Source organism: Citrus sinensis, chromosome 7 (assembly GCF_022201045.2).
Source record: "Citrus sinensis cultivar Valencia sweet orange chromosome 7, DVS_A1.0, whole genome shotgun sequence".
NCBI lineage: Eukaryota > Viridiplantae > Streptophyta > Magnoliopsida > Sapindales > Rutaceae > Citrus > Citrus sinensis.
This window is the reverse complement of record NC_068562.1, coordinates 20292407-20320262: the sequence shown is the minus strand read 5'-3', so window position 1 is coordinate 20320262 and position 27856 is coordinate 20292407. Positions and strand designations below refer to the sequence as shown.

The window sequence follows — 27856 nt, the reverse complement described above, 5'->3', positions numbered from 1 at the left end:
ATTTGTCATCTACAGCGATGCCTCCAAAAATGGCATAGGATGTGTCCTCATGCACAATGGGAAAAATTATCCAACGCATGATTTGGAGTTGGCAGTAATGGTGCATCCACTAAAAATATGGCGTCACTATTTAATGGGGCCGCATTGTAAGATTTACACTTATCACAAGAGTCTCAAATACTTCTTTACATAAAAGGAGTTAAATATACGACAACGGCGTTGGCTAGAGCTTGTCAAGGACTACGATTGTGAAATAAACTATCATCCTGGAAAAGAAAACGTGGTAGCAGATGCACTAAGTAGAAAGTCAAGCCTGTCAGCTTTAAGGATTCTACCTAAGCCATTACAAGATGACATGTGCAAGGCAGAAATCGAGCTAGTAGCAGGAAAATTAGCCAACATGACACTTCGTTTAACTTCATTATAAAAGATTAAAGATGGGCAGGAAAGTGATTCCTACTTGAAGAACTTGAAGATAGAAGTCAACTCAAAGGATATGTCATTTAAAAAGTCAGAGAGGAGAATCATCTTGTTCAAAGACAAGATATGTGTGCAGACAATAAAGATATAAAGAAAGAAATTCTACTTGAAGCTCACACAACTGCATATTCACTTCACCCTGGCACAACAAAAATGTACAAAGACTTAAAGAAGCATTATTGGTGGCATGGAATGAAGAAAGATATAGTGGAGTTCGTGGCAAAATGTCTCACTTGTCAACAAATCAAAAGGGAGCACCAGAGACCAGCAAGATTCCGAAAGTGGTAAGCCGATTGATACATGCATATTTTTCATATATTTTGCTATTAATTTCTCCATCTTTTTCTTATTTTGACCTTAAATATTCTTGTTATTTTAGTTAATTCTTAATTTAGTAAATTATATTTTATTGTGTTAATTTTTATCTTAGTTTTTTTTTAATTTTGTTATTTTAGGTATATTTTGGGATTAAAGAGAAATTAAATTGGAGCATTCAGGAAAGAAATCTGATTGAAAGAATTAGAATAGGAAAAGAATTGAAGATTGAGAGACAAAAGTGCACAAGAGATCAAGAATTGGAAAGAATTAAAGAAATTAAGAATATTTTCCAATTAACTTGTACGGGCCAAGCAAAATTAATCTTGTACATGGAACTCAAATTGGAAAAAGGAAGACAAGCCAATTACAAGCTAAGCCATCACATGGAGCTAAAATTGGAAAAAAAAAAGAAATTGTCAAAGTGGCCAGCACGTGAAAGGAAGGAGAATAAAGCCTTTTGGTTTTAGGAAATCATCGGCAAATCATTATTGGCTTATTAATTGAAGCATAAAAGTGGCGGTTTGGCTCAAATTTAATTCTTCCCATAAAAGCCACAGCATTATAAAAGGAAAAAAAAAAGCGGAAGCAACACAGGGGGGAGAATTGGCAGCAAGAGAAACTGAACAATTTGCAGTCGCAAAGGAGAAGAAAAAAATTAGCAGCCGAAAGGAATTGAAGAAAAAGGTAGTCGCTTGAATTAATCTCCATGATTGGTTTTATCAATTCTCTTATTCCTAATTTAATTATGTTAGGCTAGATTTTTTATTTTGTTGAGGGTGAATTCAAAACCACAAACATGTCATATGATTAATTTTTAATTTCTATCATTCAATTTATTTAATTGAGATTGTTTATGTTCTTCTATAATTAATGTTTATGATTTTATTCTCGTCTTGTTTGAGTGGCCAATTAGATAGGTATTGTGCAAATTTTAATGTACTCGCAAGCGCACGAATCTATTGTAGTATAGATCAATGGTGACGAGTGTCGATCCCACGAGGAGGTGGATTTTAATTATATGTAGAATTAATTTTGTAAATGGGTGGTTGAAATTGTGGTGGAAGTGATTTAAATTATCCTAAAATTGGAATTGAGATTCTAAAATTGGAATTGCAATTACGAGAATAAATTGAAGCGAAATCTATTGAAATGACGTACTTGGGTATCTGGATCCGTATCAACATGCATCATGGGCTAAATATTCCTTATTAATACCAATTAAATCATGAGGGGGGAATCCACACCTCATGAACTACGCTCTAATCAATATGGTACTAAGGGGTTACCGTGCCAAATAATAATAACCTTATACTAGAGAGCCGGTGTAACTAAGGCGGTACTAGACAAGATTAGTATTATTTGTCGACGAGAAGTCAAAACATCCACAAAAACTAGAGGGGAAGAGAAAATAAATTTACCAAATTAAGCCCATGACACATGTTGAGACTTCACCTTCAACCCAAGCTTGAAAGAAAATTAGCCACTCATAATTGAACTAGGGGCAAAATGGAAATTTATTAAAATACGAAGAAAATACAAGATGGAGAGGGAATTACAGAAAATGGATCCCAAAAATGGATTCAGAGATATCAAATTAGGGGGGGGAGGCCCCCTTTTTATAGATACATGGAGTAAATCATGGCCATTGGATTAAAAACAGTTTGGACGCTCAGGATTGCGCCACGTCATCAGTCAACAGTCCGCGGTTTGACCACGCGGATGAACAGTAACGTGGTTTGACCCAGATGCACAGTAACGCGGTTTGGTTGAAAATAATCCTGTGTGATGCATGCACCGTATGTGAGATTTTTCGTCCACTGATATGCTGCCACGTCACCATCAACAGTACATAAGAATTTTAGCCCAACAGGATCGTGACACCTCATCAGTCAATGCCACATCATCGGTCAATGCCACGTCATCATCCGTCTATGTGAACAGTGTCGTGAACAGTAACGTATACAGTACCGTACACGCGAATAGTACCGTACATGTGAACAGTGTTATTTTTCCTTTTATGCTCCTCCTAAAGTTTTCGACCGTTCTGAGTTCAAAAGTGATGTCCGTTTTGCCATCTGATCTCTCGTTTATTGTGAAATGACTATGATGCCCCTAAAATACATAAAATACTTAATTAAAATAAAACAAACGGAATTAAATCAAAAGAAGGTTAAATTCATAAAAGTAAAGGTGTTAGTAAGACTTGAAATGTAAAATGACGGTTTTCTCCTTTATAAATATGCATTTTCTAACACTCAACACACCCCCCAACCGGTTTATTGCTAGTCCCTAGCAAATAAAGCGAAAATAAAATTTAAACTCAAAATGATTTTTTTTTTTTTAATTTAGAAACACTCGTGTTTATTCAATCAGATTAATGATAGCAATCAAATAAAAGTATAAGCATTATCTCCAGTCTAAAGCAACATCACACCCACATCAACCATCCACATGAATCAGCCCAGTAGACTTTGTTATAGCTATTTTCAAGAATGACATGTCAAACCCCAAAATCTCACTGGAAGTAGTGACACTCTCACAAAGAAATTAAAACCAATAAAAATAGTCACTCCAATGAATGGTAATTGAGAGAGAAAATAATAAAGAAGTGATATCACATGCTCTCACCAAGATGAAATAAATATGCCCTCAGCTTAGAAATAATACGATCTCAAGTTAAACAAAAATGCTAGTCAACCCAATTTATTTATCTTTTTTTTTCTTTTATTTATTTTTATTATGCACCACTACATCTTTTTAGCCCACATAACTAGCTTCTACTTCATATTATAGTTCCCTAAAATCAGAAAGGACTTTTATTAGGATGTAACGTAGGCTAGGGACATGGTTAACAAAGAAGGGAAATAAGAAAAACAAAGTGTATGTTTGAGAAAAATGCAAAGGAATTTTTTTTTTTTTTTGGAAGTTGCAAGGTGGATTGTACCTATTATTGTTATTATTATTTTTTTCTTTTTTTTTCTTTTTTTGAATTTTTCTTTTGTTTTTGTTTTGCTTTTGCTTGGTACAACGTCACTAAATAAAATAATTATTTACATTTTCTCAAACATAAATAGGTGATGGAACTTATAAGACATCGGGTAATACTCCAAATCGGAGTGGGTCAAGATGATAAGTTGACAAAGAAAATTTTTTTTTTATTATTTAAAGGCTCAAAAGGGTTAACTATGGATATTTAATAAAATGGATGGCTAGAAAGGCTCAAACGGATCAAAGATGACCTTTCCATCGTCTTTTAGGACTCTAAATAATCATCCATATCTACTAGTTAGATGGGCCTCCAAATGTAGCAACACACATTTTTTTCTTTTTTTTTTAATTTTACAAATTTTTTTTTTAAGGGTTAACTCAAAAGAAATCTAGAGATCGTGTATAATAATAAACTGTTAAGCTGTATAAAGAATGGCCAAAAAGGTTATTCTCCAAGAAAAATAATAGGCTCAAAAACTCACTTGGTACTTATTATGACATTTTCATTCCTTCAAGTAACTCATATTTGTCTCCGACATCAACATGTAGAGTAGCAAACATAATGTAACATCACTTAAGACCAAAGATAATACAAATACTAAAATTTAGAATTAATCATGTCATCCAATGTTAAAACAAATCACACAATTTTTTTTTTAAACAACATTCTACCCCCCAACCTATTCTAAACATGAAAGGAAAATATGCATGCAGAAATGTGAAAATGATGCATAAAAACTAATTAGAAAAGTTACACGTAAAATGATAGAAAACGAAAATGGCTTTTTTTTTTTAAAAAGATGCGTTTCTAGAGGCACTACACTCTATATTCAGCCATCTTCGACTCACAAGTTGGAAAATGTATATTTATAGAGGAGAAATTAAAAAAAAAATAAACATAAAAACATAATAAAGAAAAAGAAAATGTCTGAATTTTTTTTTAAACGATGAAGATGCGTTTCTAGAGTTACTACACTCCATATTCAGCCATCTTCAACACAAAGAGTTAGCAACAGTTAGTTTCTACAACAAAAATTAGTAAAAACTTAACTAAAATTTCACAATTGTCGACTATTCCCTCCCCCAACCAGAACGAAACATTGTCCTCAATGTTTAAAAGGAAAGAAGTAGAGTTTAGAAGACATCACCTGGGTGGTGCAACACAAAAGAAAATATTTACAAGCGGAGAGTTAAATCTAATTTGTACTTCTTACTGTGGCTATTGTTACCATCATTATTTGGGCGCTCCAACACAAAGGTCCAGGGGTCTGGCTCTGGTTTATAAGCTTGTAACAGATCAAGTAGCTCATTAGCAGTGTGAGCACAAATAAAAAGTTTTTTCACATTAGAAGGAATGAAATAATTTTTTATTGCATGGTTAAGAAATGCGATAAAGCCATCATAAAAGTTATTGACATTTAACAAACCGATGGGTTTCTGGTGGATGTGTAGATGGGCCCAAGATGCTAGTGTGATAAGTGCCTCTAGTGTTACAAGATCTCCTGGAAGGAAAATAAAAGCATCAGCATGATTAAGCATTTCAGTTATTCTTTCTTGCATACCTGAGACGACTAACTCTTCTCCAGTTGATGAGTCAGACGAACTGCCCAATGGTTTTAGGACTCTTGGGATGATGCCTAACACTTGACTTCCTCTGATAAAAGCTGCTTCTGAGACCATTTTTGATAACCCTCGGTTACCTCCTCCATACACCAAGTGTAATTTTCTCGCTGCTATACTTCGACCAAGATCTATAGCTGCCTCAACGAACTCTTTATGTTTGCCATAGGTAAATCCAGAAAGCACACAAATGTTCTTGAATTGTCTATTGGGAGTAGCTGCCATTGTGATATTTCTCAAAAATAATTTGTGAGTGCTTGACCAAAAGGAAATCACATTTAAGAATCTTGGTGACAGTGGATCACAGTTGTGTATGAGGTAACATGTCAGTGTCAAATAACGCGTAAAGCACGTGGCTCGCTAGTCAAAAAGAAAACAGTAAAAGGGAAAAAGAAAACAGTAATAAGGAAAAAGCAAACAGTAATAAAATTTTTAAAGACAATAATGCACACAATAAAACAATAGTGAAATAAAATAACAGTAAAGTGAAAGGATATTTACAGGTAGTTGCGACTGTGGCTCACATCTTCCTCTGGTTTTACGTCCAGAAACGGCTTGAACGTCCTCTATGGGTCAAGGATAGGCTTCCTATCTAGTTTTCTTATAAACTGGCAAACAGGGTCGTTTATAGTCAGATTCCCGAGACTATATCGTGCATGCTCTTTCTGGAATAATGGCCATAACTGGAGAATCGCTCCTTGCACATATCCACTGGGATGCGTTTCAAGAGACAAAAGGATATCATCCAATGACTCCTTATTCAAGCCATCCCTAATAAATTGAATCTTATCTTCCCTGTTATCAGACATCATTCCTAAAGAACATGGGTTTTTATTGCAACTCATTCTGGCACACTTATGACAAGCAACAGAAATTCTTCGAGCTCGTCGTTTTCTTGCATAATTTCCTTTACCACAACCAGGCATGTATGCAATAAATTTTGGAGGTAACTCACCTGCCGATCGTACTTTAGCCTCGATTAACCAACGGATGTCAGCAGGTATGTTATTCCTCATGAGTAATCGCATGCGTTCGGATCGAGCTTTATAGATCGTAAGGAGGGCATTCTGAGGAAGTGAAGGGAATCGCTTGTGAAGCTTCACTAGAATCTCATTTCTGTCCATACTTTCGCCTCAGAATATCAGTTATTATGGGAAACTGAAGTAACCGACTTGATTGTCACGGAGTACCGTTATCCGCCACTTCACCGAGGTAACAAACTAAAGCACACAAACAAAAAAAACAAATTAAAACACACAAAGAAAATTAAAATCGTCCTCTTATTGAATTTACCTCAAGCTCCAACTGGATGTCATAAACACTTCTCTCAATGTCTCTGAGTTGGCTTTCTAAACCCTCAACATAGGCTACTAACTCTGGTGGTTGTAGAGCCCAAATGCGATGTGTTTTACAAAATTAAATCTGCCTTTTGAGATGAGTTTTGACACGTTGAAGTGGTTTAAGAATGTTCAGGAGGAACGGTCTAAGTAAGGTACTCATGATTAAAAACGATAAAAGAAAACTTAATAGTTAAACAAACACACTTATGCAAAAATAATTTCAATTAGCAGAAGAATAATATAAAGAAAGAAAAAAAAATCAAATCAACGAAAAGAAAAAAAAATCAATTCAAATCTGGTGGGTCACTCAAATTTATTTCGGTGTCTTCTCCATGTGGTTGGTATTCTAGATATGGCTTTAATCTTTGACCATTAACTTTAAACGTGACACCGTTCTTTGGGTCCTTAATTTCAATTGCCCCATGTGGAAAAACAGTATGAACAATAAATGGGTCAGACCAACGAGAGCGTAACTTACCTGGGAATAGGTGCAAGCGAGAATTGAATAAAAGCACTTTCTGACCTGGAGTGAATGATTTTCTCATAATTTGCTTATTATGGAAGACTTTCATTCGTTGCTTGTAAATCTTGACATTTTCGTATGCATCATTGCGAATTTCTTCAAGTTCTGCCAGCTGTAATCTTCTTTCTGAGCTGGCTTGCTGCATGTCAAAATTGAATTTCTTGATGGCCCAACATGCACGATGCTCGAGTTCCACAGGTAGGTGGCAAGCTTTTCCATACACTAGCCTGTAGGGTGACATCCCAATCGGGGTCTTGAAAGCTGTTCTATATGCCCATAAGGCATCATCAAGTCTTAATGACCAATCTTTTATGTCCGGCCTCACCGTCTTTTCTAATATGTGCTTTATTTCTCGATTGGAGATCTCAACTTGGCCACTGGTTTGCGGATGATACGGGGTCGCCACTTTGTGTGTGATTGAATACTTTGTCAAAAGAGCTTTGAATGCTTTGTTACAAAAGTGGGCACCACCATCACTAATTATTGCTCGAGGGAATCCAAAACGGAAAACAATGTTGCTTTTCAAAAATGCTATCACCACCTTGTGATCATTGGTCCTACATGGAATTGCTTCTACCCATTTTGATACGTAGTCAACAGCAACCAATATGTATTGATGGCCAAAAGATGGGGGAAAGGGTCCCATGAAGTCGATACCCCATACGTAAAAAATTTCAACCACTAAAATTGGATTTAATGGCATCATGTTCCTTCGTGTAATGCTCCCCATTCGTTGACACCTATCACATGAAGAACAGAAAGTGTAAGCATCATGTTCAAGTATTCCACATTGTAAAACTTTAGTCGCTGTTTTCTTAGCGCTGAAATGGCCTCCACAAGCTTGTTCATGGCAGAATGAAAGGATATTCAGAATTTCACTTTCTGGGACGCATCGTCTAACAATTTGGTCTGCACAATACTTGAACAAATACGGGTCATCCCAAAAAAAATTCTTTATTTCTGCAAAGAATTTAGCCTTGTCTTGCTTGGTCCAATGCTCTGGAAGTTTACCTATAACAAGATAATTAACTATATCAGCATACCAAGGTAATACTTCCACATTCATTAATTGTTCATCTGGAAATGACTCATTCAATGGTAATGATTCTGTAATTGTGTCAAAATGGAGACGAGAGAGGTGGTCCGCCATAACATTCTCTGTGCATTTCTTATCTTTGAATTCCAAGTCAAACTCCTGCAAAAGTAACACCCAACGAATTAGTCTAGCTTTTGCATCTTTCTTTATGAGAAGATATTTAAGAGCAGCATGATCTGTGAATATAATTATTTTACAACCAATGAGATAAGATCGAAATTTTTCTAATGCAAACAATACTGCTAGCATTTCTTTTTCAGTAGTTGAATAGTTCAACTGTGCATCATTTAATGTCATACTAGCATAATAAATAATATGGGGAATTCGATCAACTCTTTATCCTAATACTGCTCCTACTGCATAATCAGATGCATCGCACATGAGTTCAAATGGTAAGCTCCAGTTTGGGGGCTGAATGATGGGTGATGATGTTAACAACTGCTTTAACTTTTCAAAAGCCACAAGACATGAATCATTAAAGATAAATTGTACATCCTTAGCAAGTAAATTGCATAAGGGTCTAGAAACTTTGCTAAAATCTTTAATGAAACGTCTATACAAACCAGCATGCCCAAGGAAAGATCTTACTTCTCTGACTGTTTTGGGTGGAGGAAGATTAGAAATGAGATCCACCTTGGCTTTGTCAACCTCAATACCTTTGCTCGAAATGATGTGACCGAGAACAATACCTTGTTTTACCATAAAATGGCATTTCTCCCAATTTAAGACCAAGTTCTTCTCAATACATCTCTGCAAAACTAGTGTTAGATGATGTAAACATTGATCAAACGAATCACCAAAGACAGAAAAGTCATCCATAAAGACTTCAAGAAATCGTTCAACCATATCAGAAAAAATGCTCAACATGCATCGTTGAAATGTAGCAGGTGCATTACATAATCCAAATGGCATCCTCCTATATGCAAAAGTGCCAAAAGGGCAAGTGAAAGTAGTTTTCTCTTGATCTTTTGGTGCTATGGGAATCTGATTATATCCTGAGTAGCCATCTAGAAAGCAATAAAATTCATGGCCTGCTAATCTATCAAGCATTTGACCGATAAATGGTAAAGGAAAATGGTCTTTACGTGTGACAGAATTCAACTTCCTATAATCAATGCATACACGCCATCCTGTAGTTACTCTAGTGGGTATCAATTCATTATCGGCATTGGTAACTACAGTGACTCCTGACTTTTTAGGGACAACTTGCACAGGACTGACCCATGAACTATCAGAAATGGGGTAAATGATACCTGCGTCTAATAGCTTAAGGACTTCTGTTCTAACAACTTCTTTCATGTTAGGATTTAACCGACGTTGCATCTCCCTAGTAGTTTTAGCATTTTCATCAAGGTGAATGTAATGCATGCAGTCTACTGGATTTATACCTTTTATGTCTGCTATGGTCCATCCTAATGCTCCTTTGTGCTCTTTTAAAACATCCAACAACTTACCTTTTTGTTCGTCATTTAGGGATGATGAGATGATTACCGGTAGAGTACTTTCTTCTCCCAAAAACGCATATTCCAAAGTGTTGGGCAATGGTTTGAGCTCGAGTTTCGGTGGTGATTCTGATGATGGAATGAGTTGCTTCTCTGATGGTGCTAGTTTTCAACTCTTGACTTCCATTTATTAGTGTCCATGGATGGTGCTGAGTCAAGCAGGGCGTTGACCTCATCGACCGATCTGTCAATATCAAAATCCAAACCAAAGTGAGTTAAACATGTTTGTAAAGGATCATCACTAAGGTTTGAAACAAAAGTATCATCAACTAATGCTTCAATTAAATCCACATCAACAATTCCATCATCTGCACTGTGAGGTTGTTTGGCAATGTTGAAAATGTTTAGCTCCATAGTCATGTTGCCGAAGGACAACTGCATATTTCCAGTCCTGCATTGAATGTGAGCATCCGCAGTTGCCAAGAAAGGTCGACCTAGAATAATGGGGATGTGCTTCCTTGAATCTTGTATTGGTTGAGTGTCAATTACAATGAAATCAACAGGAAAATAAAACTTGTCTACCTGGATAAGCACGTCCTCCACAATACCACGAGGTATTTTAGTGGACCGATCTGCAAGCTGTAACACCACTAGAGTTGGGTGTAATTCTCCAAGTCCAAGTTTCACGAATACAGAGTAAGGCAAAAGATTTACACTAGCTCCTAAATCCAACAAAACATTCTCAATTGTGTGGTTCCCTATACTACATGAGATAGTAGGGGAGCCTGGGTCTTTGCATTTTAAAGGAATTTTATGTTGGAGTATAGAACTAACGTTTTCTGTTTAAAATGCCTTCTTTTGAACATGCATATTTCTCTTTTTAGTACAAAGGTCTTTAAGAAACTTGGCATAAGATGGAACTTGTTTAATAGCATCAAGTAGAGGGATGTTAACATTTACCTGTTTGAAGATTTCAAGAATCTCACCTGTGGTTTTTCCCTTTTTGCCTTTAGCTAACCTCTGAGGAAATGGAGCTTTCGGAACGTATTCTCGTGGGTTGGTTTCTTCTTTCTCCTCCGGTGATGATTCCTCAACATTCACAGGTACAATTTGATTTTCTTTTGTCACCGGCATCTCAACTTTGTTGTCGACTTCTTTTCCTTTTCGCAAGGTCATTACTGCTTTGACTTCTCCATGCTGCTGTGGTGAACTGGTACTTGCTTCATGCACTCCTTTAGGGTTAGGCACTGGTTGACTTGGAAACTTACCTTTCTCAACGATCATTGCCAAGGTCTGAACTGAAGAAGCAAGTTGTCCCACCATCTTCTCGAGGCTTGAAACTGATTGGGCTTGTGAGTTGAAGCCCGCTCTCAATTCATTTCGTAGTCCATCAATGGTGCAGTTCTGTTGCTCAATCGTAGAGTGAGTAAGATTCTTGAGATTCTGGAATGAATCCTCCCATGGTCTAGGTTGAGAGTAGTTCTGGTTCTGATTGTATGGTCTAAATGGGGGCTGAGAGGCTTGAGAAATTTGAGGAATTGGTTGCATTGGTGGAGCTGAAGCTGCTGGTCCATTCTGTTGGAGTCCTTGAGACCATGAAAAATTGGGGTGATCTCTCCATCCAGGGTTATATGTGTTGGAGTATGGGTTGTAATTTGATAGCTTTCTCATTACACCTATGGCATTGGCTTGATCTGAGTATGAGTCATGGTCATGTGGTTCTGTTGATTTAGCAGTCGATAACGATGCTATTTGTCGAGCAAGACCTTCAACCATCTCCTTGACTTCTTTAATTCCCGAAGTTGACTGGCCAATGTGAACCTCATTTACTCCCTTAATTCTTTTAGTATTCCTGAGTGATCGACTTCGTTGTTGGGAATTATCCGCTTGTCGCTAGAAAAACTCCCAAATTTCTGATGCACTTTTTGACATTAGCTCTTCTCCACTTGTTGCCATTAGCCATTCTTGCACATTCGGTAGTAATCCCTCCAAAAAGTATTGACATTGGTGCCATTTCTCGTACCCATGATGTGGACATTTCAAGAGTAGCTCATTAAATCGCTCCCATGTTTCGAAAAATTGCTCATCCTCTCTCTGGGTAAACTCCGAGATTTCCCTGCGAATAGCATTGGTTTTATGCACTGGGAAATATTTATTTAAAAATTTAGTTACCATTTGTTCCCATGATGAAATGCTATTGGCAGGCAAAGTATTTAACCATGAACGAGCTCTATCCTTTAAAGAAAATGGGAATAATATGAGTTTAACATCATCATCTGAAAAATTTTCATATTTAAAAGTTTGACAAATTGCATGAAAATCATTCAGATGATTATATGGGTCCTCATTTTCTAGGCCATAAAATATGGGGAGACAATTTAGCACACTAGGTTTTAGTTCAAAACTTCTAGCAGCTACATTTGGGTATCTTATGCATGATGTGCTCAAATTAGCTAAGGGACTAAAATAGTCCTTAAATGGCCTCTCTTGTGGTGCTTGTAAATCCATTCCAAATTTATTTTTAATGTGCTTTTGTGTGCGAAGTGTTTTTTCTAGTTCAAGATCTATAGGTTCAAGATTAGGAAATAATGACCTACGACCATGCATGCAAAACAAATAAAATAAAAATAAAGATGGGAACAAAACAAATAAAAATAAAGAAGATGGAGAAATTACGATACTAACCTTATTGCGCTATTCCAACCTTTCTATAAAAATACACAAAAATAAATACGTGAAATAAATTAACTAAAAACAAATTAATAAGATAAATAAAAAAAATTACAAAGAAAAATAAATTGAAAATTAAATTACAGAATTTTAAAGAAGAGAAAAAGAAAAAAATACTAACCTTTAAATGTAGATTCACTTTTTTTTTCTTTTTTTTTTAAGAAAAAAATACAAGAAAACAATTTAAATGGAATTATTCACAAAAATTAATTCTATGAATTAAAATTACTTACCTCCCCGGCAACGGTGCCAAAAACTTATTGTGCAAATTTTAATGTACTCGCAAGCGCACAAATCTATTGTAGTATAGATCAATGGTGACGAGTGTCGATCCCACGAGGAGGTAGATTTTAATTATATGTAGAATTAATTTTGTAAATGGGTGGTTGAAATTTTGGTGGAAGTGATTTAAATTATCCTAAAATTGGAATTGAGATTCTAAAATTGGAATTGCAATTACGAGAATAAATTGAAGTGAAATCTATTGAAATGACGTACTTGGGTATCTGGATCCGTATCAACATGCATCATGGGCTAAATATTCCTTATTAATACCAATTAAATCATAAGGGGGGAATCCACACCTCATGAACCACGCTCTAATCAATATGGTGCTAAGGGCTTACCGTGCCAAATAATAATAACCTTATACTAGAGAGCCGGTGTAACTAAGGCGGTACTAGACAAGGTTAGTATTATTTGTCGACGAGAAGTCAAAACATCCACAAAAACTAGAGGGGAAGAGAAAATAAATTTACCAAATTAAGCCCATGACACATGTTGAGACTTCACCTTCAACCCAAGCTTGAAAGAAAATTAGTCACTCATAATTGAACTAAGGGCAAAATGGGAATTTATTAAAATACGAAGAAAATACAAGATGGAGAGGGAATTATAGAAAATGGATCCCAAAAATAGATTCAGAGATATCAAATTAGGGGGGGAGGCCCCCTTTTTATAGATACATGGAGTAAATCATGACCATCGGATTAAAAACAGTTTGGACGCTCAGGATTGCGCCACGTCATCAGTCAACAGTCCGCGGTTTGACCACGCGGATGAACAGTAACACGGTTTGACCCTGATGAACAGTAACGCAGTTTGACCCGAATAAACAGTAACGCGGTTTGGTTGAAAATAATCCTGTGTGATGCATGCACCGTATGCGAGATGTTTCGCCCACTGATATGTTGCCACGTCACCATCAACAGTACATAAGAATTTTACCCCAACAGGATCGTGACACCTCATCAGTCAATGCCACATCATCGGTCAATGCCACGTCATCATCCGTCTATGTGAACAGTGTCGTGAACAGTAACGTATACAGTACCGTACACGTGAATAGTACCGTACATGTGAACAGTGCCATTTTTCCTTTTATGCTCCTCCTAAGGTTTTCGACCGTTCTGAGTTCAAAAGTGATGTCCGTTTTGTCATCTGATCTCTCGTTTATTGTGAAATGACTATGATGCCCCTAAAATACATAAAATACTTAATTAAAATAAAACAAACGGAATTAAATCAAAAGAAGGTTAAATTCATAAAAGTAAAGGTGTTAGTAAGACTTGAAATGTAAAATGACGGTTTTCTCCTTTATAAATATGCATTTTCTAACACTCAACAATAGGACTTGAATAAATTTTATTGTTAGATTAAAATTCTTGATCCGTAATTTTCTTGAGATTTTAATTATAAGTAACAGGTTGGAATCAGTGATTTCAATTGGAGAACATAACCTAGGTTAAATAATCCGAGCTTGTGTGTTTATTGCCTAGATCAACCTAATATCTTTCTCTGCTTAATGCTTCCATTATCTTAAATTTAAAGAGCTTGTTTTAAATTATTTAATGGTTGGAGATTAGGTGAAGAGCTTGTTTTGCCTAACGACACACTAAAGAAAGATTGAGACTAACAGAGCTTGTTGTTGTCTATGGTTGATAGTTCCAATATGAATTGATGATATAATTGATATATTATGTGCATGTTTGGTGGTGACGAATGATCATTTAACCAAAGGTTTTCTCATTGTTAGTTCACGATGGACTTCGTCGTTGGTCTTCCAAAAACTACCAAAATGCATGATGCCATTTGGGTGATCGTCGATCGACTTACAAAGTCTACTCACTTCTTGCCTATTCAAATGATGTACACCATGGACCAGCTTGCAGAAATATATGTAAACCCATTTATATTATTTCTCACCGAGATGCAAGGTTTACTTCGACATTCTGAGAAAAGTTACATAAGGCTATAGGGACAAGCTTAAAGTTCAGTACAACATTTCACCCTCAAACAAATGGCAAACCTGAAAGAATGATCAAGACACTTGAAGATATGTTGCGAGGATGTGCTATCGACTTTCAAGGATCATGGAGCAAGTATATACCATTAGTTGAATTTGCCTACAATAATAGCTACCAAGCAACAATCGGCATGGCACCGTATGAAGCTCTATATGGTAGAAAATGTAGATCGCCTATTCATTGGGATGAGATGGGCGAGCGAAGACATCTTGAACCCAATTTAATTACTGCCTCATTTGAAGCAATTGAGAAAATATGTCAAAGAATGCAGCCAACTCAAAGTTGACAGAAAAGTTATGTCAATAAAAGGCGAAGGCCTTTGGAATTTCAAGTTGGTGATAAGGTATTTCTAAAAGTTGCCCCAGTAAAAGGATTGATGAGATTTGGGAATAAGGGAAAATTAAGCCCAAAGTTTATTGGGCCATTTAAAATACTCGATCGTGTCAGGAATGTTTCCTACCGACTTGCCCTCCCACCATCGTTATCAAGAATACGTAATGTCTTAGAAATATGTTCCACACTCCTCTCATGTGCTAGATTACAAGCCTCTTTAACTAGAAGAAGACTTAACCTATGAACCTATGAAGAACGTCAAATTCAAATTCTGGATAGAAAGATAAAAGAGTTAAGGAACAAGAAGATCCCTTTAGTCAAAGTAATATGGCGAAATAGCTCAATGGAGAAGGCAACATGGGAGCATGAAGAAGAAATGAAGGATAAGCATCCTGAGCTATTCAGTAAATAAATTTCGAGGACGAAATTTTTAAAAAGGGTAGAGGAAATTGTGAGGTACAATTTTCTTAAATATAGTAGAATTTATTTTTAAGCTAACAAGCTCCTTGAGTTTATAATATTTAATTTTAAGGAATGATGACATAAGTAATGACATAAGAAATGATGACGTAAGTGATGACATAAGCGATGATGTAAGAAGAAGTGTACATATTTAAGAAGGTTATTTATGAAGGTTATTTATGAAGGTTAATCTCAACCATTGATCAAGAGTTATGGTGGCAAAATCCTAATCATCCATTAGCTTTAAGAAATCCTATAAATACCCCCTCACCACCTCTCATTTGCAATGCAACTTAGAAATTTCATTCCCTTATATTTTAAGTCATAATAACAAGAGTAGAGGAATCCTTAACTTAGAAAGGTTTAAAGAAGTCAAGAACAAGAGGTAAGTAACACTTCAACTACAATGTAAGGACAAAATTATTTTTATACTTAAGTTCAGTTTTAACAATCCCTTTATATTATGATGGCTATTATAGTGTGATTAGTTATATTTTAAATCTTTATATGGTCGGCTCCTATGCCCTGCCGCCTAATATGTGATGCTATGGTCGGCTCTACTGCCTAGTATGTGATGCTATGGTCGGCTCTGCCGCCTAATATGTGATGTCATGGTCAGCTCTGTTGCCTAATATGTGATGTTATGGTCAGCTCTGCCGCCTAATATGTGATGTTATGGTCGGCTCTGTGACCTAATATGTGATATCAAGGTCGGCTCTGTCGCCTAATATGTGATACTTATACTTAATTATGTTGTGGTCAGCTATGCCGCCTATACTAAAGACTCTTGTATTTAAATAATGTTGTGTGTTGATTTTGTTATGTATCGAGAAATTTCAAATGTTATAAGTTGCATTGGATGCATGCATATCATGGGCTACATTATGAAGAAAACGTTTCAAAAAATGAATTTATGAAAAATAGGTGGTTATACTACCAGGTGGCAAAGTTCTAAGGAGGGCAAGCCTTCAAAGTTAAGTTGAAAGAAATCTTTTGAGGACGGCGATGCGTAACGCCCAAAAGATCAACTAATGAGGCTCAAGGGCATATTGTTTAAAGGGTAAAATTGTCAGCCTTGTAGTGCAACATACCTGGGGCCCAAATAAAATTATTTTGTATTTTCTAAGTTTATTTTAAGAGCTTAATATGGTCATCCATATGCATCATAATTTATACATGCATTAAAGTGTTATCTTAAAGGGCATTAGCTCACTAAGTCCTTACATTACAGGTAACGATGAGTAGGACAAGCTGGTGCCAAATCCTAACCAAGACGAAGTGCATATGGGCATAACCGACCTTAGGATTTTATGATGGGCTTAGCTTCGTGCTAATAAAAATAAGTATCTTGGCTTTATGTAATAATTAAGTTTTTAAATAAACTAAGAAATCTCTATATGACTCTTACTTTTCTGTAATAAAGTTTTGTTGGATTGTGCTAAACTTTTAGAATTCGTATTTATATTAAAAGTAACTGTGTTTTTAAGCATTTTTTAAACTAAATAATATAGTGGAGTGTTACAACACACCTCATGGCAATTGGCAAAAGTTGTTGCATAAGAACATGATAGCCGTGGCACTTAAGACCCTGGAGTTTAAAGTAAAGTTCTTTTTTGACACAAGATTCCGAATATTTGTGGAGTATCCAGTAGCAACCTTGGAACTTTTCAAGGCTGCATAAAATATTATTTTTTTCCTCTTTAGTTAAGGTGTAACTGTTGTGCAAATTTTATTGTACTCGCAAGCACACAAATTTATTGTATAATATATTTTGTGGTGACAAATGTCGATCCCATGAGGAAGTAGATTTAATTATGTGCGGGGTTAATTTTTTAGGTGTAAATGTGAGTTGGTTGGAAGTGAATTTTTTATCTTAAGATTCAAAATAAAATTGTATAAATGAATTAAAGATGAAAACAATGCAAATGAAACACTTGAGTCTATAGATTCACGCTTAACATTTATTATGGGCTTAATATTCCCTTTTTAGTTCTAATTAATTCATGAAGGAGTATTTCCACTTCTCATAATCCTCACTCTAATAAATATGGTATCAAGTGCTCAGTGTGCCAAATGTAATGATCTTCCACTAAGTCTGGTGTCATGAACATGTTGTGCCAGATGATAATAATCATTTTATCGACAACGTGGCAAGACCATCCACTAAATAGCTTAGATACACTTTCTGTCAACATTAAGTCAAGATAACTCACAAAATACTAGAGGGGAATTTTCTCTCTAATTACTATGGTGCTAAGTGCTCATTGTGCAAGACACTAACGATATTTCACTAAGGAGCCCGATATTCCATGTAAAATCTAGACACAACACACTGTCTATCGACAATAAGTCAAAACAACCACATAAATTAGAGAGAAAAAGAAAATAAACTTACCTAATTAAGCCCATGAATTATTTTGAGGCTTCACTTCAACCCAAGCTTGAAACTAAACTAGCCACTCATAATTGAAATGGGGATGTGCTTATTCAAAACTTATGTTGGTTGAGTGTCAATCATAATGAAATCAACAGGAAAATAAAACTTGTCTACCTGAATGAGCACATCCTCCAAAATACCATGAGATATTTTCATGGATCAATCTGCAAATTGCAACACAATTAGAGTTGGGTGTAATTTTCTCAGTTCAGGTTTCATAAATATTGAATAAGGTAAAATATTTACACTAGCTCTAAGTCTAACAAAGTATTCTCAGATGTGTGGTTTCCTATGCTACATGAGATAGTATGGCAGCTTGAATCTTTGTATTTTGGAAGAATTTTATGTTGGAGTATAGAACTAATGTTTTTCTATTAAAAATGTCTTTTTTGTACATGAACGATTTTCTTTTTAGTGCAAAGGTTTTTAAGAAATATGTCATAAAAGGGCGTTTGTTTAATAACATCAAGTAAAGGGATGTTAATTCTTACCTGCTTAAAAATTTTTATAATATCACCCGTGGAATTTTCCTTTTTTGCTTTAGCTAACCTCTAAGGAAAAGGAGTTTTGGGGATGCATTCTCGTGGGATGCTATCCTCTTTCTCCTTTGTTGATGGGTCCTCAGATTCTAAGGGTACAACTTGAGTTATCTTTGTCACCGGCATGTCCACTTTGTTGTCTACTTTTTTGTTTTTTCGCAAGGTCATGATGGGTTTGACCTCTTCATACTGCTGAGATGAACTTGTACTCACTTCATGCACTCCTTTAGGATTAAGCGTTGGTTGACTTGAGAATTTACATTTCTCAACAATCATCGCCAAGGTTTGAACTGAAGAGGTAAGTTAGTCCACCATCTTTTCAAGGTTCGAGATTAATTGGGCTTGTAAATTAAAGCCAGCCTTAATCTCATTTCGTAACTCATCAATGGTACGATGGGTCAAATTTCTAAAATTCTAGAATGTTTCTTCCCATTGTTTTGGTTGTGAGTAGCCCTGATTCTGATTGTATGGTCTAAATGATGGTTAAAATACTTGAGGAGCTTGATGAATTGATTGCATTGATGGAGGTAGAGCTATTGTTCCATTTTTTTGGAATCATTAAGATCATGAAAAGTTAAGATGGTCTCTCCATATAGGATTATTAGTATTGGAGTAAGGATTGTAATTTAACTACTTTTCCATTACATTTATAGCATTGACTTCATCTGGGTATGAATCATGGTCAAATTGGTTGTAGGTTTGTGGCTCTGTTGACTTGGTAGATGTCAACGATGCTATTTGGTGAGAGAGTCCTTCAATTATTGCTTTGACTTCCTTGATTTCTGATCTTGACTTGCTAACATGGATTTTGTTTACTCCCTTGATTTTTCTCACATTCCTAAATGATCGACTCCATTGTTGGGAATTATTCACTTGTCTCAAATCTCTAATGTGCTTTTAGAAAACTTTATATTATAATCTTTTAGTTGATGCGCACGAAATCTCATCTCTTATTACTCTAGGATTGATACAACAATGATGCTACAACAACGGTGCTATAGCAATAGCTACAACATCTTCACTGTTTTTTTTCTTGTTTGAATTCTTCTATAGCCAAGTTCTTTCATTATCTCTACAAGTCTGTTGCGGCAGCATTCCTTCCTTAAAACTTGAGATTTCAGTCACCTATAATTATGCATATAATCTAAGCACACATTACTCTAAAACAACTCAATTTATTAAAGATAGATAAAAATTGGATGCTCATGCAAAATATAACTAAAATGCAATAGAAGCATATTATTTACTCTCTAAGTATTATTGATTTAAGTCTAAAAGTGTCATGATAACTCTCATTTCATAGAGTTATTAATAAGAAACAAAGGTTGAGAGAGGTAAAAGAAATTGTCACCCGAGGGGTCAAATTATGCCAACTGCGCACCATCCCATGACCTCTTAAAATACAGGAGATGGAGTCTTAATTGCTATGCATCATTTCATTCCCATAAAGGAAGAAATCGACCACAAATCAACAACTCCTCACATTCACCAAAATTAGGAGACCACTCACTTAAAGATGCAATATAGTGTAAATAATCAACTACTCTCTCAAAGAGAGGTAAGTTCAGTAAAACTCCAATATTTTATAATTCAACTCGAATTCTCTAGTCACTGACTTAAGCATTAGAGTGGGATCACTGAAAACCCCTTTTTCGGTCCCATTTCATCATTTTTTGTTTGTTACTATGTGTGCAGATATACTTCTATCTGTTGCACGTGGTTCCACCGAAGCGCAAAAAGTCAGGTATAAAAAATGATAATTGTATACCTCAACCACTTACATTCAGTCTTGTCTCACCTATGACTTTGCTAGAGGATAAGTTTGTTCTTGATTTGTTATTACAGCATAATTAGTAGAATGTGCATTTCTTATGGATACATTTTTCAATGGATGATGTCATTTAATCCTCAAGCTCAATCTACTTATCAGGTGTCTCTAGATAAGGGCTTATGGCATTTTGCGTTGCAATTGAGGCATTTGTCTTGTGCTAAATCCTCTCGTGGGATTTCAAGGTCGAAACATTTTTATGGCGTGTCTTTTCTGATTTGCTTCCTTGTATGCTTAAATTAGTGGTCAAAAGGGTAGTCACTGAAGCTAGATGTAAGTTGTGTGATGCTCCTATTGAATCCATTTTACATGCACTATTTTATTATGGGCATGCTAAAGATGTATGACAGGTTACTGCCTTTTATGGATGGTAGAGTTAGTTGCCTTAGGGATGCTTTGGAATATTCTAATCATTGTTAACTTAACATGAGCTGCATATGTTTGTTCTGATTATGTAGGCTGTTTGGGATGCAAGGAATCGGACTATGTATGAGGGTGTCTCTATCTCTCCTTTGTGTGTTATGGGCAAGGCTGAAAGGTTGTGGAGCTGCTAGAAGTTAGAGCTTATTGTGGCTGTTTTTTAACATTCTGCCTCGGTTCTAACTACATAGGAGCCTCCACAGATTGTTTTTATTAAGCTTAATATAGATACTGGTATTGATATTCATCTTGGGCTAGTGGTGTATAGGGCCGTGGCACAAGAGTGTGATGGGGTATTTACAGCTCCGGGTGTTATGTTGATGTATATTTAGATGATATTGATATTGCTGAGATAGAGGCCTTATGCTTTGAACTAGAACTTGCCATTGAGTTGAGTTTATCTCCATTAGTTGTTGAGTCAGACTCTTTGCTTATTTTTCAGTTGCTGTCAACATAGCATGGTACTCTTATTGAGTTGTTTTGATTCTTTTGAATTAATTTAAAGCTGCAGAGGTTATAATTTATATCCAAAACATGACTTCAGGATTAGGCAAGTGTCAAGAAACAATAACCCAACAATAGATGCCTTAGCTAAATATGCTCTTTGGTGCTGTGATTACTTTGTATGAGTGGAAGACTTTCCATCATATTTATCTAATTTCCTTTGACATTTTCATTCTAATCTAATAATTCATCTTGATCCTGATCTAATAGTAAGTTTATATTCTAAAAAAATAAATCAAATCTTAAAATGGTAAGGGGATTAAAAATTAATTTAGGTCAGAAAAAATTAGTGATGTCGTCATATGGTGACATGGCAGAAGATCCTGTAGAAATGATAATTGTGTGGTTTGCATGTGAATTTGGAGGGCTATTTTGCACTCTTTGAATGTTTCTCTCATAACAACAGATATTACCAAAAGAAAAATGGTGGAGTAATTAGTTCAGTTAAATATTAATGCTTTAAATAAGATTCATTTGGTTTCTGATCTGGTGTATGCTCCATGGAAAATATGTTGCAACCAGAAGATGATGCTACTGCAGAAGAGAAACATGAGACTGAAAATCAACCAGCAGATGGTGCTACTGCAGAAGAGAAAAATGAGACTGAAAATAAGACTAGCATTAGCGGTAATGACTCCGATATTGACAAAAACCACACGGTGAATTCAAGTGGAAAGAATCGATTGTTTGGTCGCCAGAAGCCAGTTCATCATGTTCTTGGTGGTGGAAAATGTAATGTAACATGTGTCTCTTGATTTTCATCTCTTTAACTTCTAATAGGAAAAAAGGACAAAAACACAACGGACTCTCCTTAGTGTTAAAAAGTATCACAAAGACCTCTTTTTCTACACATGAAAAGTCACAAATTCCTACAGACCCTCCAATTTTTTATCAAAAAAAGGATACTTTATATCCTAAAAAAATTTGTATGACTATTTTTAAAAATCAAAGGATCTCCGTGATCATTTTACCGAAACATGAGATGTGACTTTACATTTTTCTGTATAATAATAATATCTTATTTTCTCTTCTATGAATCATACAATTCTATTTATGTATGTGTTTGTTCAGGTGCAGATGTTCTACTTTGGAGGAACAGGCAAATCTCAGCAGGCATATTGGCTAGTGGGACAGTCATATGGTTCTTCTTCGAATGTGTTGGCTATCACTTAGTTACATTCATTTGCCACTCTATCATTCTCACATTGTCAACTTTGTTCCTATGGTCAAATTTAGCAGCTTTCACTGATATGTAAGTTTCTTTTCTTCAGTCAAATTGAATTTTCATGATTATCATTTAAGGATATATAAACATATGACAAAGAAAATTGTACATTATTATTATGGAGACAGGTCCCCACCACAATTTCCTGAAATTAAATTACCTGAAGACCTTTTCGTAAGAGTTGCTCTTTATCTAAGGTGTGTATTTAATGTTGCATCGAAAATGTGTCAAGATGTGACTACAGAGCCAGATATAAGGAAATTTCTCACGGTAACTTTTATTGCCCGTTTATATTTTTGTTGTCATATAGCGTGACGGATGTTACTTACCGATAAACATAGTCACACCATAATATTAATAGGAAGAGGTCTCATTTGGTTTTCTGATCTCCTCCAATATGCAGGCCACTCTAGTTTTATGGGTCATCTCAATAATTGGCAGTTGGTTTGATTTTTTGACCATCTTATACTTAGGTTGTTCTCCTTCGATATTTTAGCTGTAGTCTTGAATTTCAGTCCCTTAAAATAGTAATAGATTAGTTCTGATTCTATGTTATATTGCATGTTGTTGCTGGTATTGCAGTGTTTGTGGTGTCTCTGACATTGCCAATGCTGTATGAGAAGCATGAGGATCTTGCAGACACTTGCGCTGAGAAGGCTCTAGTTGAATTAAAGAAGCAGTATGCAGTACTGGATCAAACGGTTCTCCAAAAACTCCCAATATCGGCAGTCCAGAGGCAGCATCGATCATAAATAATTTTTTCTCTACCTTACTTTTGGGCAACCACGAAAGTCCAGGCCACTTCTTTTATGATTCTTTATTTATTTATTTTTTAATTGTGCAATGCTGTGACTTTTCTCTCTCGGTTTTAGCAGTTTGCAACAGGTTTTTAACATTTTCCTTTAGACGTCCTTCAATAGCAAAGTACGATAATGATATTAATTTTCTCTGCCTTGTACATTACTCCTAAGGCATTTGAAATTTGGCTCACGGAGCCAGCAACGTGCCTCATCTTTCCTGGGAAATTTGAAATTAGATCAGTTGTCCCTGAACAAGGCTATTTCTGGAAATATAATGTTATTACCTCCTCAAAATACCAAATATTAACTTGTCGATTTCAGGTCCTGAAGAACTAACCTTCAAAGTTTAAAATATGAACTGCTTCACCATTGCATGCAAATCTCAATCGCTACTTACTAATACATGATGAAAATTCGTCTGTTAACAAGAGTTGAGAAGAAAAGATTAAAAAAAAATAAAAAAGGAAATGTTGCCCTATACTTTTGACCCTTTTGATCCGGTAGGCAAGAAGGCCTCCCACCATCCAAATTCATATTTCGGATAAGGTGCCACCCACTTCTCTTGCTTCTCAAACTCGAGAGTGGCAGGATTAGAGGCTAAAGCTTCCTCTAGACTGCCAGCTTCATAGCTATCTGATAAAACCCGGTCCAGCCTCAGTTTCATAAACCTGCGAAGTCGCATGATCAGCAATAGAAATGTAATACTGGGATACATAATCTTCAAATGTTAACTCAAATAATTACGCTGTTTTAATGAAGGCAACTGAGTTTCTGCCAATATAAAATCATGAAATATTCAATTCTTTGAAGTAGCTTATTTGGATGTTTAATGATGTAGAATCCCATACAAATTCTGACCGAGTAAAACTACTGGAAGGCTGATAAGGAATATAGAAGCTAAATTTGCCTACGAATAAAGGTTGCTGGCATTAGATAATATATAAAGACTAAACTAAACTATAGTGCAAGACTAAACTAAACTATAGTGCTTTTAATTAATTTATTAATTTGAAACATATTAATTGCTTTTAATAGAACCAATAAAAATTAAAAACATACTATAACCTTAATAAGAGTATAAAAAACAACAGATCTTTCATTAATAATACTAATTTAATTCTATTTTGACAGCATGATTTATAGTTTTAAAATATGAAAACTAATTAGTTATACAAATGCAATTTAAATTAACTCAAACAATGAATAAGATGACGATGTAAGTGCCCCGTACAATACATCAAAATTGGCAAAATGATACAATTGTTGATGAAGACAATGATGATGGTCATGACGTTCATGTTGCAGTTGATGATGATGGCGATAATGACAATGGAGATTAAAATTTAGAAATACTTTTGGTTAAAAAATTGTTGTAACATGCAAATGACAGATAGTTCAATCATCACAGGATGCTGTAAACTATATTAATGCAAATTATGTCATATTTCATTTTATTTCTAATTTGTACCTATTCATTTCATAAAAATAAATTTTATTTTATTTATCAATCAAATAATTGTCTTTTTAGTTTAATTGAGTAATATTTATATTTATTCTTTAAAAATTAAATTATTAAAAATAATTCAAATCATTCAATTAAATTTAAATTAACACAATTAATAGATTTATCAATATGAAATTGGAAATTTAGAATACAAAGTAAATGAGCAACGCTAGGTATCCCACATTACAAGCCCCAATTTGAGACCCCCAATTTAAGACCCAATTGATGTAGCATTCATCCATTGGATGGAGATTAAGTAATTTTACTAGTTATGAAATCCATCATCCAATAGATGAGTAGCACATAGCATTGGGACACAAGTTGGGACTCAAACATTGGGATCCCAAACATTATTGCAAAGTAAATTTCAAATTTAATTTTTAAAGCTTGAACTTTAAATTGTTAAATTTGCTTTTTATCTTTCTATAACCAAACAAGATAAGAAATTAATAAAAAGTATTTCAAAAATATTGGAGCGGGCCCGTGGGCCCTTGATGGGCTCGTGCTTGTTCCTGGGGCAAGGCACAACCATGGGCCAAAATGTTGGCCCAACACGACCCATTGATGGGTGGTTCCATGCCATCATGCCGTACGGGCACGGTTGTGGCCCATGAGCCGGCATAGTCCATTGGCCAGCTCTAGTTGGCATCACCTATCTTAAGGAACATTAGACTTGTGGAAATACAGGTAGCTTTATGATCTTTTTTATTCAAAAGAGTATGGTCTTCTAATTTAACCAGTCACACAGGTTTGGCTTTCGGAGGACATTCCTAGACAACTTCATATCTGGACTTCTCGGACGGTGATTCATAACAAACCTCAGTATTGGATAACGAAAAAGATTTGGGAGACCTTAAAGTTGATCAGTAACAATCCATGAAGAGCAGGACACTGTGACTTTGAATTTGAATGGATAGCAAATCAGAGAAAAGAAAAAAAGTTTTGCTGCAAAGGTTTTAAACTTGATGTAAAGTACTCAATGCTATTATCTCTTAATACACTTGCATGTGCTACTAAAAGGAGTGCATTTATGTGCATTGTACCAGATGAAAAGTTTACCATTGCTAGTTCTCAAGACTATCAAGATGATTTCATTTTCCCACAAGGATTTAAATTAGGGGTATGAGGTACTTTTGTGTTGGACTGATCTGAGTTGCAGTTATGGCAGCCTTTGGATTTATCTTGTATCATATTTTTCTTGTTTAATAATCAATTTGGTTTTATCTAAAGATACAAACAGTAACAGACTCAAGAAAAGGAGTAAGCACAAACATTTAGATGAATGTAATAACTGTTACATCCCCAAACATTTAACAAAAGAGGGTACTCATGGTTATGAGAAATGAGAGAATGCTCAAACCATCAACAGAATTAGAATTCCTTTTGGTGGATTAAAAGAGTCCAAACTAAAAGCTCCACAACGAAGAACAGCCAGATGGTGCATGCCAGGCTTGGTTTTTCGTAAAGCAAGAAGGTTTCTTACTGTTCTCTTCTCCTATATTTTATCATTCCTGAATAAGCAATAAGCTTGAGATGTAAAATCATGGATAAGAGCACTCAACTATGCTTAAATTGAAATCCTCCCGCAGGTTATCGCTTGTACAGAGAATCCACTAATATCTCTGTAGGGGCTGTACTTTCTAAAATTCATCACAAGCACCTAAATATCTTTTAAAAGATGGGGTGTATCTATAGCATGATAGAGATGCAATTGAAGTCTTAGCAAGGTATCATTAACTTTCAACACAAAAAAATGCAGGAATATGATAAGGAGTTAGAAACTGTAATCAAAGGGAAGGTTTTTCAGTAAATTTCTTACGTAATCCAGGGACCATTAGTTGAAACCAGAGCGACAGCAGGTCTGCGCAATCTCTTAGTAATGTTAGGGAACTTATCCAAGAACTTGGGCTCAATAACTAACCAAAAGTCCTGCTCTTTACTACGCTCTCCATAGTTCCGTAGGCGCTCGAACAAGAGCTCCTGGAAGTGCTCTTCTTCGTCCAGCATGAACTTTGCATTCGCAACAACAAAATAATACTTGTTTGCTTCCTGCTTTGCAACAATAATAAAAACAACAACAAAATGTCACACTATTTAAATTTGAATGGCATTCTTGCCTTTTTATTATTTTACTTCTAAACATATAAATGCATAATTCCGAAGAATACTATTTAAATTTACTTGTTTGCTTCCTGCTTTGCAACAATAATAAAAACAACAACAAAATGTCACACTATTTAAATTTGAACGGCAGTCTTGCTTTTTTACTATTTTACTTCTAAACATATAAATGCATAATTCGGAAGCCCCATAAGGAATTTTGGCATATCACTTTCATATATTCTTGATAAGAAAGTAATTTGAAACACTCCACCATATCGCCAAGAATACAATTAAATGTTGTGTGCATATGTACATATATCAATCTCAAACGTATTGTTAATGATTCGGATTCAATAATATAACAAAAAAATAATAGTTGAATAATAAAGGGAAACGAACCTTTTCAGGAGGAACAGAGGAGGAACTAATCTGGTTGGAGTCAACAGAAGCCACGGCCGTCTTGAAGCTTCCTCTGCGTCCCTTCAAGTTTGAATGAGCAGAAACAAGACCCAGTCCCTGTGGCAATGTATGATTGCTTGGAACTGATAGAACTATAGCTCTGCCTCTGCCAGCAGAGCCATGTTGTGTAGAAATCGGCATACCAGCAGTTACGCTTAGGCTTGCTGATGTCGACATTTTAGATTCTCCTCCTACTTTTTCTGCAGTTAAAATAGCGAACAGATATACTTCCTCTCTCAATGCCTGGGACTCGGCAGAAGCCAACAAAAGACAAACCTTATCTTGGCTGTAATCTACAATATCATCTTTATATATTTCTTTTTCATTAATTAAAACGTTTCAATATTTATTGTCCATTCACAGAGAGACAATTAATTGAGCGTAGACTGCTGAGTTCTT

The 27856-nt window shown here is 35.4% G+C and overlaps 2 protein-coding genes and 1 non-coding gene across 5 annotated transcripts; 2 read left to right on the top strand and 1 right to left on the bottom strand.

The window, feature by feature from the left end:
• Positions 1–11827: 11827 nt before the first annotated feature.
• Positions 11828–11931, top strand: LOC127898976 (small nucleolar RNA R71). Its single transcript, XR_008050744.1, has one exon. It is a non-coding gene; the product is annotated as a small nucleolar RNA R71 (small nucleolar RNA).
• An 8457-nt stretch (positions 11932–20388) lies between these two features.
• On the top strand, positions 20389–23791 carry LOC102613622 (reticulon-like protein B5). Of its 3 annotated transcripts, none has more exons than XM_006491844.4 (7): positions 20389–20627; positions 20901–20980; positions 21892–22098; positions 22438–22618; positions 22720–22861; positions 22995–23064; positions 23174–23791. In XM_006491844.4, the coding sequence occupies exons 1-7, from the start codon at positions 20473–20475 to the stop codon at positions 23341–23343; spliced, it is 1005 nt and encodes a 334-aa protein (XP_006491907.1). In that variant the 5' UTR covers positions 20389–20472; the 3' UTR covers positions 23344–23791. The 3 variants fall into 3 exon arrangements, with proteins under 3 accessions (XP_006491907.1, XP_006491906.1, XP_006491909.1); XM_006491843.4 differs by having other exon boundaries at positions 21889–22098; XM_006491846.4 differs by having other exon boundaries at positions 20389–20715; positions 21889–22098.
• LOC102614509 (uncharacterized) lies at positions 23730–27755 on the bottom strand. Its single transcript, XM_006491847.4, has 3 exons — positions 27398–27755; positions 26715–26944; positions 23730–24059 (listed from the first exon to the last, which is right to left on the bottom strand). Exons 1-3 carry the CDS (start codon positions 27632–27634, stop codon positions 23867–23869), a joined length of 660 nt encoding a protein of 219 aa, XP_006491910.1. The 5' UTR covers positions 27635–27755; the 3' UTR covers positions 23730–23866.
• Between the last annotated feature and the right edge of the window lie 101 nt (positions 27756–27856).

Bases quoted from the DNA above. Each gene is read 5' to 3' on its own strand.
- LOC102613622 (XM_006491843.4), top strand. From the start codon at position 20,473: ATGTGCATTTCTTATGGATACATTTTTCAATGGATGATGTCATTTAAT. The intron at 20,981-21,888 runs GTTGTGGAGCTG...TGTTGCAACCAG, and splicing joins GTTATGGGCAAGGCTGAAAG to AAGATGATGCTACTGCAGAA. The intron at 22,099-22,437 runs GTAATGTAACAT...GTGTTTGTTCAG, and splicing joins TGTTCTTGGTGGTGGAAAAT to GTGCAGATGTTCTACTTTGG.
- LOC102614509 (XM_006491847.4), bottom strand. From the start codon at position 27,634: ATGTCGACATCAGCAAGCCTAAGCGTAACTGCTGGTATGCCGATTTCT. The intron at 26,945-27,397 runs GTTCGTTTCCCT...GTTGCAAAGCAG, and splicing joins CCTCTGTTCCTCCTGAAAAG to GAAGCAAACAAGTATTATTT. The intron at 24,060-26,714 runs GTAAGAAATTTA...GCGACTTCGCAG, and splicing joins ACTAATGGTCCCTGGATTAC to GTTTATGAAACTGAGGCTGG.